General features: G+C 41.3%; 1 protein-coding gene across 3 annotated transcripts; it reads right to left on the bottom strand.

Moving 5' to 3' along the window:
- Positions 1-4,688: 4,688 nt before the first annotated feature.
- On the bottom strand, positions 4,689-12,728 carry PHOX2A (paired like homeobox 2A). Of its 3 annotated transcripts, none has more exons than XM_066594151.1 (3): positions 12,515-12,728; positions 7,664-7,851; positions 4,689-5,534 (listed from the first exon to the last, which is right to left on the bottom strand). In XM_066594151.1, the coding sequence occupies exons 1-3, from the start codon at positions 12,726-12,728 to the stop codon at positions 5,031-5,033; spliced, it is 906 nt and encodes a 301-aa protein (XP_066450248.1). In that variant the 3' UTR covers positions 4,689-5,030. The 3 variants fall into 3 exon arrangements, with proteins under 3 accessions (XP_066450248.1, XP_066450249.1, XP_066450250.1); XM_066594152.1 differs by having other exon boundaries at positions 4,689-5,504; XM_066594153.1 differs by having other exon boundaries at positions 4,689-5,468.
- Between the last annotated feature and the right edge of the window lie 2,718 nt (positions 12,729-15,446).

Below are 15,446 nucleotides of genomic sequence, written 5' to 3'. Positions count from 1 at the left end.
ACCGCCCCCTATGTACAAGACTATAACTACTATAATACTGCCTCCTATGTACAAGAATATAACTACTATAATACTCCTATGTACAAGAATATAACTACTATAATACTGCTCCTATGTACAAGAATATAACTACTATAATACTGCTCCTATGTACAAGAATATAACTACTATAATACTGCCCCCTATGTACAAGAATGTAACTACTATAATACTGCTCCTATGTACAAGAATATGACTACTATAATACTGCCCCTATGTACAAGAATATAACTACTATAATACTGCCCCCTATGTACAAGAATATAACTACTATAATACTGCCCCCTATGTACAAGAATATAACTACTATAATACTGCCCCTATGTACAAGAATATAACTACTATAATACTGCCCCCTATGTACAAGAATATAACTACTATAATACTGCCCCCTATGTACAAGAATATAATACTGCCCCCTATGTACAAGACTATAACTACTATAATACCGCCCCCTATGTACAAGACTATAACTACTATAATACCGCCCCCTATGTACAAGACTATAACTACTATAATGCCGCCTCCTATGTACAAGAATATAACTCCTATAATACTGCCCCCTATGTACAAGAATATAACTACTATAATACTGCCTCCTATGTACAAGAATATAACCACTATAATACTGCCCCCTATGTACAAGAATATAACCACTATAATACTGCCCCCCTATGTACAAGAATATAACCACTATAATACTGCCCCCCTATGTACAAGAATATAACTACTATAATACTGCTCCCTATGTACAAGAATATAACTACTATAATACTGCTCCCTATGTACAAGAATATAACTACTATAATACTGCCCCTATGTACAAGAATATAACTACTATAATACTGCCCCCTATGTACAAGAATATAACTACTATAATACTGCCCCTATGTACAAGAATATAACTACTATAATACTGCTCCTATGTACAAGAATATAACTACTATAATACTGCCCCCTAAGGACAAGAATATAACTACCATAATACCGGCCCCCTAAGGACAAGAATATAACTACCATAATACCGCCCCCCTATGTACAAGAATATAACTACTATAATACCGCCCCCCTATGTACAAGAATATAACTACTATAATACTGCCCCCTATGTACAAGAATATAACTACTATAATACTGCCCCCTATGTACAAGAATATAACTACTATAATACTGCCCCTATGTACAAGAATATAACTACTATAATACTGCCCCCTATGTACAAGAATATAACTACTATAATACTGCCCCTATGTACAAGAATATAACTACTATAATACTGCCCCCTATGTACAAGAATATAACTACTATAATACTGCCCGCTATGTACAAGAATATAACTACTATAATACTGCCCGCTATGTACAAGTATGTAACTACTATAATACTGCCCCTCTGTACAAGAATATAACTACTATAATACTGCCCCCTATGTACAAGAATATAACTACTATAATACTGCTCCTATGTACAAGAATATAACTACTATAATACTGCCCCTATGTACAAGAATATAACTACTATAATACTGCCCCCTATGTACAAGAATATAACAACTATAATACTGCCCCCTATGTACAAGAATATAACAACTATAATACTGCCCTCTATGTACAAGTATGTAACTACTATAATACTGCCTCCTATGGACAAGAATATAACTGCTATAATACTGCCCGCTATGTACAAGAATATAACTACTATAATACTGCCCGCTATGTACAAGAATATAACTACTATAATACTGCCCGCTATGTACAAGAATATAACTACTATAATACTGCCCCTATGTACAAGAATGTAACTACTATAATAGTGCCCCCTATGTACAAGAATATAACTACTATAATACTGCCCCCTATGTACAAGAATATATCTACTATAATACTGCCCCCTATGTACAAGAATATAACTACTATAATACTGCCCCCCTATGTAGAAGAATATAACTACTATAATACTGCCCCTATGTACAAGAATATAACTACTATAATACTGCCCCCCTATGTAGAAGAATATAACTACTATAATACTGCCCCCCTATGTACAAGAATATAACTACTATAATACTGCCCCCTATATACAAGAATATAACTACTATAATACTGCCCCCTATGTACAAGAATATAACTACTATAATACTGCCCCCTATGTACAAGAATATAACAACTATAATACTGCCCTCTATATACAAGTATGTAACTACTATAATACTGCCCCCTATGGACAAGAATATAACTGCTATAATACTGCCCGCTATGTACAAGAATATAACTACTATAATACTGCCCCCTATGTACAAGAATATAACTACTATAATACTGCCCCTATGTACAAGAATATAACTGCTATAATACTGCCCGCTATGTACAAGAATATAACTACTATAATACTGCCCGCTATGTACAAGAATATAACTACTATAATACTGCCCGCTATGTACAAGAATATAACTGCTATAATACTGCCCGCTATGTACAAGAATATAACTGCTATAATACTGCCCGCTATGTACAAGAATATAACTACTATAATACTGCCCCTATGTACAAGAATATAACTACTATAATACTGCCCCCTATGTACAAGAATATAACAACTATAATACTGCCCTCTATGTACAAGTATGTAACTACTATAATACTGCCTCCTATGGACAAGAATATAACTGCTATAATACTGGCCCCTATGTACAAGAATATAACTGCTATAATACTGCCTCCTATGTACAAGAATATAACTACTATAATACTGCCCCCTATGTACAAGAATATAACTACTATAATACTGCCCTCTATGTACAAGAATATAACTACTATAATACTGCCTCCTATGTACAAGAATATAACTGCTATAATACTGCCCGCTATGTACAAGAATATAACTACTATAATACTGCCTCCTATGTACAAGAATATAACTGCTATAATACTGCCCTCTATGTACAAGAATATAACTGCTATAATACTGCCTCCTATGTACAAGAATATAACTGCTATAATACTGCCCGCTATGTACAAGAATATAACTACTATAATACTGCCCGCTATGTACAAGAATATAACTACTATAATACTGCCCCTATGTACAAGAATGTAACTACTATAATACTGCCCCCTATGTACAAGAATATATCTACTATAATACTGCCCCTATGTACAAGAATATATCTACTATAATACTGCCCCTATGTACAAGAATATAACTACTATAATACTGCCCCCCTATGTAGAAGAATATAACTACTATAATACTGCCCCCCTATGTACAAGAATATAACTACTATAATACTGCCCCCCTATGTACAAGAATATAACTACTATAATACTGCCCCCTATGTACAAGAATATATCTACTATAATACTGCCCCTATGTACAAGAATATATCTACTATAATACTGCCCCTATGTACAAGAATATATCTACTATAATACTGCCCCTATGTACAAGAATATATCTACTATAATACTGCCCCTATGTACAAGAATATAACTACTATAATACTGCCCCCCTATGTAGAAGAATATAACTACTATAATACTGCCCCCCTATGTACAAGAATATAACTACTATAATACTGCCCCCTATGTACAAGAATATAACTACTATAATACTGCCCCCTATGTACAAGAATATAACTACTATAATACTGCCCCCCTATGTACAAGAATATAACTACTATAATACTGCCCCCTATATACAAGAATATAACTACTATAATACTGCCCCCTTGTGGATAATGTAACGATGCAGTTTTGCAGCTTTTCAATAAATTACACTTTATTTGGAGGATTATATTGTACAGGCCGTCGGCCGTTTTGCCCTCGGGTCACATGTTGGTGGTGAATACTTCTATGGAGGTTCGTAGGGTTACAGCAGTATATAAGAATACACATATAGTATACTGGGGACTTAACCCTTTCCCCTCCCTCCTCACTGTGTAACACAGATGTTTTTTCACAAGGTGTTGCCGTCTCCTTATCACACAGAGGATCACTATATTATGTCATATTACGCCCTCTTAGAGTTTTTACTCCTCCCTCTTTTTTTGGCGGCTGGAAAATACAAAAAAAGGTCCTATATTCTGTACAGCGATATAAGCCGGAAATATCTGGTCAGTTTTCTGCCATACGGACGCCCTTTTATCTAAAATGACCGATCCAAGTGGGAAGAGATGTTATTTATCCTGGAGTCCGTAATACGGGTGGTTTGTAATAAGCGGTGGTAATATTATAAACAGAGCTGATGCCACTAAGTGGCTGACCCCAGAGTCACCTGGTCACATTTGCCCCGACCTTCTGCATACTCTTATCAGAGGACACTAGAGGTATCACATGACACCTGGCAGCCCTGACTGCTTACAAACAGGAAGAGTCATGTGGGAGGGGCTTACTTCGAGGGATATTTTGAGGATGATTGGACAGAGGCTCCAGTTATAAAAAGTTGCCAAAAAATATGTTTCATTTCTTACAATGGAGTCACAGAAAATAAAAAAAAAACCACGACGCAGTCGCCCGTGACAACCAATCATAGCTTAGAGGAGTATAAAATTAAAGCTGTTTAATTGGTTGCTACGGGCAACAGGACCATTTTCGCATTCTGATGTAAAGGTTTTCTTTGGTCTTTTTGAAAAATCGAAGAAGATGGTCATATAGTCGCCGTCCGAACGTCCCGCGGGTCCTGCATGATGTCGCTGCTTTCTGTACAAAACCGTCAGACAGGAAGTTAAATACAATAAATAATAGATAAAACTAGACGATGGGTGATGACGGGCAGCCTCGCCGTCACCATGGTGATCCGCCATCTTGGACTGGATATCGGGAAGGTCTGATATCACATCGGTGACCCGGTTTTTGTTCTGTACATGGAGGTTTTGACATCTTTGTTAAGTTCTGGCACCAACCTCAGTTAATTCCATTTTTTTCACGCCTTTTGGCGATTTTCCGTCACCATTTATTCGCCACCGCCCTTCGTTTTATTATTATCGCAGTCACTTAGAATAGGTTTGTTTTAAGGACATTTGGCTTTCGATGAAAAGTGGACAGTACACCGGCAAAAGGTCCCGGCACGGCGTCGGCAGGCTGCCAGGCTTTCAGGAGGTCTGCCGTGCTGGTGCTGCTGCTGGTAGGGACTCCGGGCCACACCGGGGGCTTCAGGGTCTGGCTGGTATGACTGGGGGGTAATAAGCTGGCAACAATGCCAGGGCTGGGGCTCAGGCTGCTCCCTGGGCTATTGAGGCTAGCTGCAGTGGGCAGAGACGCAGTACTGTCAGGAGTTGGGCTGCAGTTAGATTCCTTGGACTCGTCATCCTCGGACGAAGATCTTGGGTCAGACTTTTTGCTGTTATTGCCCCCGTTACCGCCGCTTCCGCTTTTAGAATTGGCCGCCCTTTCTTGTTTGCGGAATTTAGCTCTTCTGTTCTGGAACCAAACCTGAAAATGGAAGGAAAAATCTGTAAGACCACCCAACTGTGATGGTAAGTAATGTGTGGACAGTGACTCCACCAGCAGAATAGTGAGTGCAGCTCTGCAGTATTATACAGGATGTAACTCAGGAGCAGTACAGGATAAGTAATGTATGTACACAGTGACTCCACCACCAGAATAGTGAGTGCAGCTGTGGAGTATAGTACAGGATGTAACTCAGGAGCAGTACAGGATAAGTAATGTATGTACACAGTGACTCCACCAGCAGAATAGTGAGTGCAGCTCTGGAGTATAATACAGGATGTAACTCAGGAGCAGTACAGGATAAGTAATGTATGTACACAGTGACTCCACCAGCAGAATAGTGAGTGCAGCTCTGGAGTATAATACAGGATGGAACTCAGGATCAGTACAGGATAAGTAATGTATGTACACAGTGACTCCACCAGCAGAATAGTGAGTGCAGCTCTGGGGTATAATACAGGATGTAACCCAGGATCAGTACAGGATAAGTAATGTATGTACACAGTGACTCCACCAGCAGAATAGTGAGTGCAGCTCTGGAGTATAATACAGGATGTAACTCAGGATCAGTACAGGATAAGTAATGTATGTACACAGTGACTCCACCAGCAGAATAGTGAGTGCAGCTCTGCAGTATAATACAGAATGTAACTCGGGATCAGTACAGGATAAGTAATGTATGTACACAGTGACTCCACCACCAGAATAGTGAGTGCAGCTGTGGAGTATAGTACAGGATGTAACTCAGGAGCAGTACAGGATAAGTAATGTATGTACACAGTGACTCCACCAGCAGAATAGTGAGTGCAGCTCTGGAGTATAATACAGGATGTAACTCAGGAGCAGTACAGGATAAGTAATGTATGTACACAGTGACTCCACCAGCAGAATAGTGAGTGCAGCTCTGGAGTATAATACAGGATGGAACTCAGGATCAGTACAGGATAAGTAATGTATGTACACAGTGACTCCACCAGCAGAATAGTGAGTGCAGCTCTGGGGTATAATACAGGATGTAACCCAGGATCAGTACAGGATAAGTAATGTATGTACACAGTGACTCCACCAGCAGAATAGTGAGTGCAGCTCTGGAGTATAATACAGGATGTAACTCAGGAGCAGTACAGGATAAGTAATGTATGTACACAGTGACTCCACCAGCAGAATAGTGAGTGCAGCTCTGGAGTATAATACAGGATGGAACTCAGGATCAGTACAGGATAAGTAATGTATGTACACAGTGACTCCACCAGCAGAATAGTGAGTGCAGCTCTGGGGTATAATACAGGATGTAACCCAGGATCAGTACAGGATAAGTAATGTATGTACACAGTGACTCCACCAGCAGAATAGTGAGTGCAGCTCTGGAGTATAATACAGGATGTAACTCAGGATCAGTACAGGATAAGTAATGTATGTACACAGTGACTCCACCAGCAGAATAGTGAGTGCAGCTCTGCAGTATAATACAGAATGTAACTCGGGATCAGTACAGGATAAGTAATGTATGTACACAGTGACTCCACCACCAGAATAGTGAGTGCAGCTGTGGAGTATAGTACAGGATGTAACTCAGGAGCAGTACAGGATAAGTAATGTATGTACACAGTGACTCCACCAGCAGAATAGTGAGTGCAGCTCTGGAGTATAATACAGGATGTAACTCAGGAGCAGTACAGGATAAGTAATGTATGTACACAGTGACTCCACCAGCAGAATAGTGAGTGCAGCTCTGGAGTATAATACAGGATGGAACTCAGGATCAGTACAGGATAAGTAATGTATGTACACAGTGACTCCACCAGCAGAATAGTGAGTGCAGCTCTGGGGTATAATACAGGATGTAACCCAGGATCAGTACAGGATAAGTAATGTATGTACACAGTGACTCCACCAGCAGAATAGTGAGTGCAGCTCTGGAGTATAATACAGGATGTAACTCAGGATCAGTACAGGATAAGTAATGTATGTACACAGTGACTCCACCAGCAGAATAGTGAGTGCAGCTCTGCAGTATAATACAGAATGTAACTCGGGATCAGTAATGTGTGTACACAGTGGCTGCACCATTTATAAATACTCATTGTACATGTAACTCATAATAGGGGTTCAGAGGTTCTATATAGTTTAACCCCTTCTATCCCACGTTCCCCAGTGCTTTACCCCTTCATAATTACCTGCACTCGGGCCTCAGTCAGGTCAATCTTGAGTGCAAGTTCCTCCCGGGTGTAGATATCGGGGTAATGGGTCTCAGCAAATACTCTCTCAAGTTCCTTAAGTTGGGAACTTGTGAATGTCGTCCGGATTCTCCGCTGCTTCCGCTTCTCATTGATGCTGGACGGGTCGGAGAAGAACTTGTAGGGCACTGTGGGTAGAAGGGAAGGGTTAGCCCAGCACAGCAGTGATGTGGATCAAGAATGGCGCAGCTGTGATGGATAAGGATGGGGCTACATGGAGACTCTGGTTGTGCGACTGTTTCTAGAGCTGCGATTAGGCTCTTAACAAACAGCTAAATCGCAATCATTTGTGATAGTCTGCGTTGTTAGAGCTGCGTGCAGCTTGTGACCGAAAATGCAGCAGTTTATTTCTGCGACTGCGATTGTGAGGTCTGTTGGTCGCGATGGACGATACTGAGCTCTATAATATTACTGCAGACTTTGGCGTGACATGCGTTATGGCCAAAGTCGCCAAGCAGCCCTCATTCACAGGACTATGTACATTGCAGTCTGTGACATATGCAGCATTATATATATATACTCGTGTGTCCTGTGTGTATTCGTTGCAGTTTTTTTTCACAGGCACTTAAAAAAAGCAAAGCGAGAATTCCCAATTAATTTCACTTGTTTTTCCCGCTGATTCCTGCCAACATGCGTACATAAGCACACAGCTGCATTTCTACAATCCCGTAGACTTTATGGGTCATTTCAGCATTTCAGTCCATAAATATATAAAAAATAGGCCATGTTGCAATTATTTTCATGTGACCGAAAGTCGTGTGAAAAATACGCTCCTGAGTTCTCCAATGCAAATCAATGGGGTTTCTTCTGTCCATTATATGCAGTATAATTACACCTGTAGATGCAAGGACACAATGTGACACTGCGAACATTATGTCACCCTGTAGCCCTATCGGTGATGTTGGCAGGGTCCATTGACGGATTGTGGAGGCTGGCAGGGACCAGTGGTGGAGGCTGGTCTTGGCACAGGTGGCAGCATCCTCTGTGCCCCTGTATAGTTTGTCAGCTCTTGTGGTCAGTCCATGCTGGTTATTTGGGTTGTGCTCAGTGCCCTCCTGTCCATCATCCAGTAATTAGACTCATTAGAGGGTCAGTGTCTATGATAATTGCCCCCGCACAGCTGCATTGCCGGACCAGCAGGAGGTAACTCTCCATTCACATTCCACACATCAAATGGGGGCAGGAAGGGGCCCCCAGCTGGGCCCCTACAGAGTCAGTGCTGGATACAATGTGAGCACTTCAAAGGGAGGATCAGCCTCCTGGGGTCTCCACAGCTTTAAAGCCCAAATCCTAAAAGGGACCCCCCATACAGAGGAATCCCCCTCATAGGACCCTCATGCACTAGAGACCCCTTCCCCCATAAACGGGCTCTTCATCTGCATTGGATGTCTTGAGTAACAGTGGAACAGTCCTGTGACAGCAACCCCCCCCCCCCCCCCCCCCCCGAACCCCACACCCACAGGTCGCCCCGGAAAATGACAGGTAGTCCCTGGCCGTGCCCTGGTGTACACAGCAACAATGCTGCTACTACTGTATTAAATCATGACTATTATATCATCACGACCGGCTGTCACAGAGAAGCGATCATAACATGCATATGTCGAAGTTTGCTTAGGAACCGTCATTCTCCGGTAATTGTGCAAAATATCGTGATATAAACGGATGTAATTATAATCTACAGGTTATTCTAAAGGGATATATTCGAGATATGTAGTGATTTCATAATAATATGGATCTGTATCGTGATAAGAGGCTTTCCTGTTACCAACTGCAATTTCCTTTGATATAGTTAATATTTCACCGAAAATAATGAAGAGATAAATGATGACAGTCATGTTATAATATTACTGCACTATTATCACCACTATTGCTACAGTTAAATTTATATTTTTACTACTACTAAAGGGAAGTTGCGATATACGGGTATCATATAGATGTCCAGGATTTTTCGGAGATGTAATTTTCAGATGATATAGTAATGATTTTAATTAATATATTAGAATAAATGAGGTAGGTCATCTTATAAAGATACAATAATTAGCTTTATATCGAAATATGCGGGTCAGATATCACATCTGTGGACTATTACATCGTATAATGCGAAGGTGAGAAAAAGTCATACAATATTACCGGAGATAAAATCATCACAATCTATATTATGTCGGAATAATAAAGCAATTTATTCGTACTTACAGTTATAGTGTAGTGTAAAATAAGAAAGTTATTTATTGTGTACTGATCATAAAGTGATGTGACAGATATACAAATATCACGATATCCGAGTTTCCTAGTGATAATAAAATTTTGTAGTGAAACAATCACGAAACCATTCTATTTGTAACAAATTTTTACAAACTAATTCAACGAGATACAATCATCTCATCTCAAAACAAAAGTACTATATATTACGGTAATATCGCGATATGAGGGTTTAATACGGACAATAGAATCCTAGATGATTTACTAAACAATTATTTTATCAAATGATCTAAGGATTTAAAAAGTTCAATAATATTACTCAATTACATAACAATACAAATATAGTGATTATGATGTAGTATTATCGCGATATGATAAATGATTGCCATAATAAAATAGCAAAATTGTTACATTTATTTATTTGGGAAAGCTACATTTCAGAGTAGTAATAATATGCATGAAGATGAATCCACTATGATGCACAATATAGAAAGGTATCACGATATTAAGAAGATTTTTTACCATAACGTAAATAGTGGTTATATCGTAATCTGAAGAAATCACAATGATAACGGGAATTAATGTGGATGGAATTTTATCATCAATACATACAAGCAATAAAAATACAAATTACAGTTAATTCCTCCTAATATCGCAGTTATAGATCTGATTGTTTGGCAGCAAATGTGTGTGTATGTATATATATATATATATATATATATATATATATATATATATATATATATATATATATATATACACACACATACATACACACACATACATACACACACATATATGTAGGATAACTAATAAGATAATGAATTATACAAAAGACATTACTAAGCAGTCGGATAAGAAAATCCGTTATTTATAGCGAATGATGATGGGAGTTATAGTCGTTATTTTGGTAAACTGTAGTTACTCAAAAAATATGCTGTCGTGATACCGCAAATATGAAAGATGATTTCGGACACTGAATTCAGGAAGAAGCAAGCAAGGAAAATGTAATCGTAATGTAAGCGCCATGATGGGAGGAAAATAGCCTCCTGCTTCTGTTAATAGTCGCGTTTAGTCCTGATATAACGAGTTCTTCCTGGAATCAGTGAGTAAAGTAAATGTCGCAACTGATACTAATATTAAATACTGGAAGTGGGAGCAGTCCTGAAATGTGCATAATAATAGATACGAAAAACAAACTAATGATGACCTCCCAGCCATCCTGATTGCTGAGTATATATCGCGACATGGACACACTATACTCGACATAATGTTGATAGTGCCGATCATAATTTATAATAGAGGGGAAGAGGGTATTCTATAAAGAGACTAAAGAAATCGTCCGTGACAATAGTTTATGTGAACGGGAGGCCACAGTGTAAACAAGACCCCCTCCTAAAACACAGTGACACCTGATATACAGGGTCCCCCTAATACAGAGACACCTCTATATACAGGATTTCCTCTCTAATACGGACACACATTTACAGGACCCCCTGGCCCTATTACACACACACCTCCATATACAGGCTATCCTATTTAATACACACCCCCCTCATATACCGGGGCGTTCCTCCTCACAGAAGGATCCTCAATACCAGAGACACAGAGCCCCCCACTAACAGGGCAATTACACAGAACTTCCCATAGACCACCAGAAATAAAGGGTCATGTGCGCAATGGTGGTCCCAGAGAATCCCCCGTTATCAGTAGCAAAATTAAGGGACCCCGTAGATGACAGCGGACTCCGGACTGATCACCTGTGGGGTATGGGGGCAGTTGGTTGTGAATTATGGGGTCCAGCTGGTTTGGGTTGTGGAGTGCAGTTATGTGGGTGCAGGTGATGACACTCACCTGCGGAGTAGGGGGAGGGTTGGTGGTCCCTCACTGGTCGGGTGCAGAAGATTGGGATGTATGCGAAAGTAGTTCTGTGGGTGCAGTTGGTGGCAGCACTCACCTGCAGAGTAGGGGAGGGCTGGTGGTCCCTCACTGATCGGGGTAGGTACAGTTGGTTGGGGTGCAGATGGTGGCACTCACCTGCGGAGTAGGGCTGGTGGTCCCTCACTGATCGGGGTAGGTACAGTTGGTTGGGGTGCAGATGGTGGCACTCACCTGCGGAGTAGGGCTGGTGGTCCCTCACTGATCGGGGTAGGTACAGTTGGTTGGGATGCAGATGGTGGCACTCACCTGCGGAGTAGGGCTGGTGGTCCCTCACTCATCGGGGAAGATGCAGTTGGTTGGGGAGCAGTTGGTTCGGGGTACAGGTGGCAGCACTCTCCTACGAAGTAGGGGGAGGGTTGGTGGTCCCTCAAGGGTCGGGTGCATGCAGTTGGTTGGGGTGTAGACGAGAGTAGTTCTGTGGGTGCAGTTGGTGGCAGCACTCACCTGCTGAGTAGGGGGAGGGCTGGTGGTCCCTCTCTGATCGGGGTAGGTACAGTTGTTTGGGGTGCAGTTGGCTTGGGGTGCAGGTGGTGGCACTCACCTCTAGAGTAGGTGAGGGCTGGTGGCCCCTCACTCAGCGGGGTAGGTACAGTTGGTTGGGGTGCAGTTATGTGGGTGCACTTAGCTTGGGGTGCAGGTGGTGGCACTCACCTGCGGAGTAGGGGGAGGGCTGGTGGTCCCGCAGAGCCCCCAGGGTGCAGCTGGCGGGGGTGAGCGGGGGGCAGCCGGGGTTGGCGGTGAAGCCGCTGCGGATGGGGCTGTACTGGAAGCCCCCCGCCTGGCTGCAGCTGCTGTACTCGGCGTAGGCGGAGGCTTCCATGGCTGCCATACAGGAGTCGTAGGAGTTCAGGTAGGAGTAATCCATGGCGACTGCCGGCACATCCCGCTCTGCTCCACCGCCCGGCGCCGCCGCTGCCTCTAATACCCGGGCCTGGCCCCGCCCTCGCCAGCTGCTGGGACGTTATAGGGCTATTACACTACAGGTGACGTCATGCCTTTCAATGGGACGTCACGTCGATTATAGCGTTATAATGTGTCACTATATCGTGATATATCATTATAATACTGTACTATCACTGTATAAGGGTATTATAACACTGAGCCGTGATTATAAGAGTGCAGACACCTCATTATACTGTAATATGACAGTCTGTTATAATAGTTCAGACCCCTCTGTTATCACACTCTGTTAGTTATCACACTGTTATAGCATTATACGGTTAGCACAGAACCTTCTATTATATCACATTACACTTTAGAACTCCCCTTTATGTAGTCCTCTGTATTATTACACTCTGGGAGTCCGCTGTAGTATCTCTGCAGGATTATAAGGTTATTATAGCACAATGTCTTCTGTTAGAACACCTACTTTATAACTACGCTATGCCATGACTTTATATGGTTATAATACTACAGTACCTTCTATCATATCAAATTGTAATGTATCAGTCTTTATAAGGTTATAATAGTCCAGCGCTTCATAATATCGATATATCTGCAAGGCGGCCGCTTATTACAGGGCAGAGGGACATTATAATTACATTATTATATTCCGCTACTGTTGCGATATGTGGGACTAGGAGGGAGAATTCGCCTTTGTTATTAATAGTGATGATATAATGGACGAGGTCTGATATATATATATATATACCCAGTTCCGTCCTGTCACAAACGGAGAAGGAGCTGCTAGACAACGATGATGACGACACAGGGGGGGTATATGACGTTGGCTGAGGTCATACAGACCTGATCGGAGGCCGACATGTTTTCCTCTCACATCCGGAGAATTGAAAACGAAATCTAATTCCAGGAAGAAGAAGAAGTTTCATCTAATGGGAAGCGGCAGTGTTGGGGTTAATTATTCTTAATGACGTCATTAAAATAAAGATGATTATATTCTTACTGGACATTATAACGTTATTATAGCATCACTATTCTTTATATCGTTATTATTTCTCCACTTCACATTATATCGCTGTTTTATCACGACTACACATGATAAAGGTGTGATGTCATCACTGCACATTATAACAACATCATCACTGCAGGTCATGACATTATTAGGTAATCACTACATATTATAAAATTATTATTTCCCTGCTAACGACTACAGATTGTAACGATATATCGTGGCTGTAAGTGAGACAATCAGCACATATAACATGATGCCATCACCATTACACATTATAACATGATGCCATCATCATTAGGTAATAATATTACACCGTGTAGCGGTAATATAATAATCTCTGCACGTTATAACAGTTCTATCTTTCTGACGTCATCACTGTGCAATAGAACATTATTACATCCTCAACACACAATATTATATCACCACTGCACATTATAAAGTTATAAACAATCCGGGCTGTATTACAGGAGGTCCCCTAATAACATTATTACACTTTCCAGCATTATAACACAATTACCGGGATAACAACGAGCAGGACGCGATTATTACACGGTAACATCATTATCAAATTATAACAGATGAATACAATATTACAGGCTTGTAGATAGAGGTCGGAGCAGCCTCTGGACACGGCATTATAGCGTTATTACAGCCCAGCAAACTGCCGATGTGCCGTGAATGAGGAGGATCTACAGGAAGAGGTCTGGCAGAACATATAATGTAAGTGACCTGTGTGTGTGTGTATATATATATATGAGGTTTGTGTATACATGATTTGTGCACTCATTGCCAAAACCAATCCCTCCCCTAGAAGGTGTGTCTATATATATATACACACTGGTAGTCAGTAACATCTGTCCCCTAGAAGGAGTATACCCTGTCCCCCCCCCCCCCCCCCCCCCCCCTCCCAAATAACAAAGGGTCTTATATTAATTTTTGCTCCAAAAGATTTTCCTCTTTCCCATCTTTGGCTGCCTGGACACCATTTAGATCAACTTTTTTTTTATTAATTGTAACTAAAGCTCATTTTTAATTAGGGCTTATTTTCAGGGATATACACTAATTGTCAGCAACATTCTTCCCCTAGAAGGAATATATATGTATACACACACAGTCATTGTCAGTAACATCCCTCCACTAGAAGAAGTCTATGTGTGTGTATATATATATATGATCACTGAGGCTCTAGTGCCGTGTCCTACCACCTCTAGCTTAGATACAAGATGTGATACGGGGGCATGGAGGCTCTAGTACCCTGTTGTACCGCCTCTAGCTTGGATACAAGATGTGATACGGACGGCATGGAGGCTCTAGTATCCTGTTGTACCACCTCTAGCTTGGATACAAGATGTGATACAGGTGGGCGTGGAGGCTCTAGTACCCTGTTGTACCACCTCTAGCTTGGATACAAGATGTGATACGGTGGGCACGGAGGCTCTAGTACCCTGTTGTACCGCCTCTAGCTTGGATACAAGATGTGATACGGACGGCATGGAGGCTCTAGTACCCTGTTGTACCACCTCTAGCTTGGATACAAGATGTGATACAGGTGGGCATGGAGGCTCTAGTATCCTGTTGTACCACCTCTAGCTTAGATACAAGATGTGATACGGGGCATGGAGGCTCTAGTACCCTGTGGTACCACCTCTAGCTTGGATACAAGATGTGATA

This window comes from Eleutherodactylus coqui, chromosome 1, assembly GCF_035609145.1.
Source record: "Eleutherodactylus coqui strain aEleCoq1 chromosome 1, aEleCoq1.hap1, whole genome shotgun sequence".
Lineage (NCBI taxonomy): Eukaryota > Metazoa > Chordata > Amphibia > Anura > Eleutherodactylidae > Eleutherodactylus > Eleutherodactylus coqui.
The sequence above is the reverse complement of the archived record's forward strand: the minus strand, read 5'-3'. Positions and strand labels throughout refer to the sequence as shown.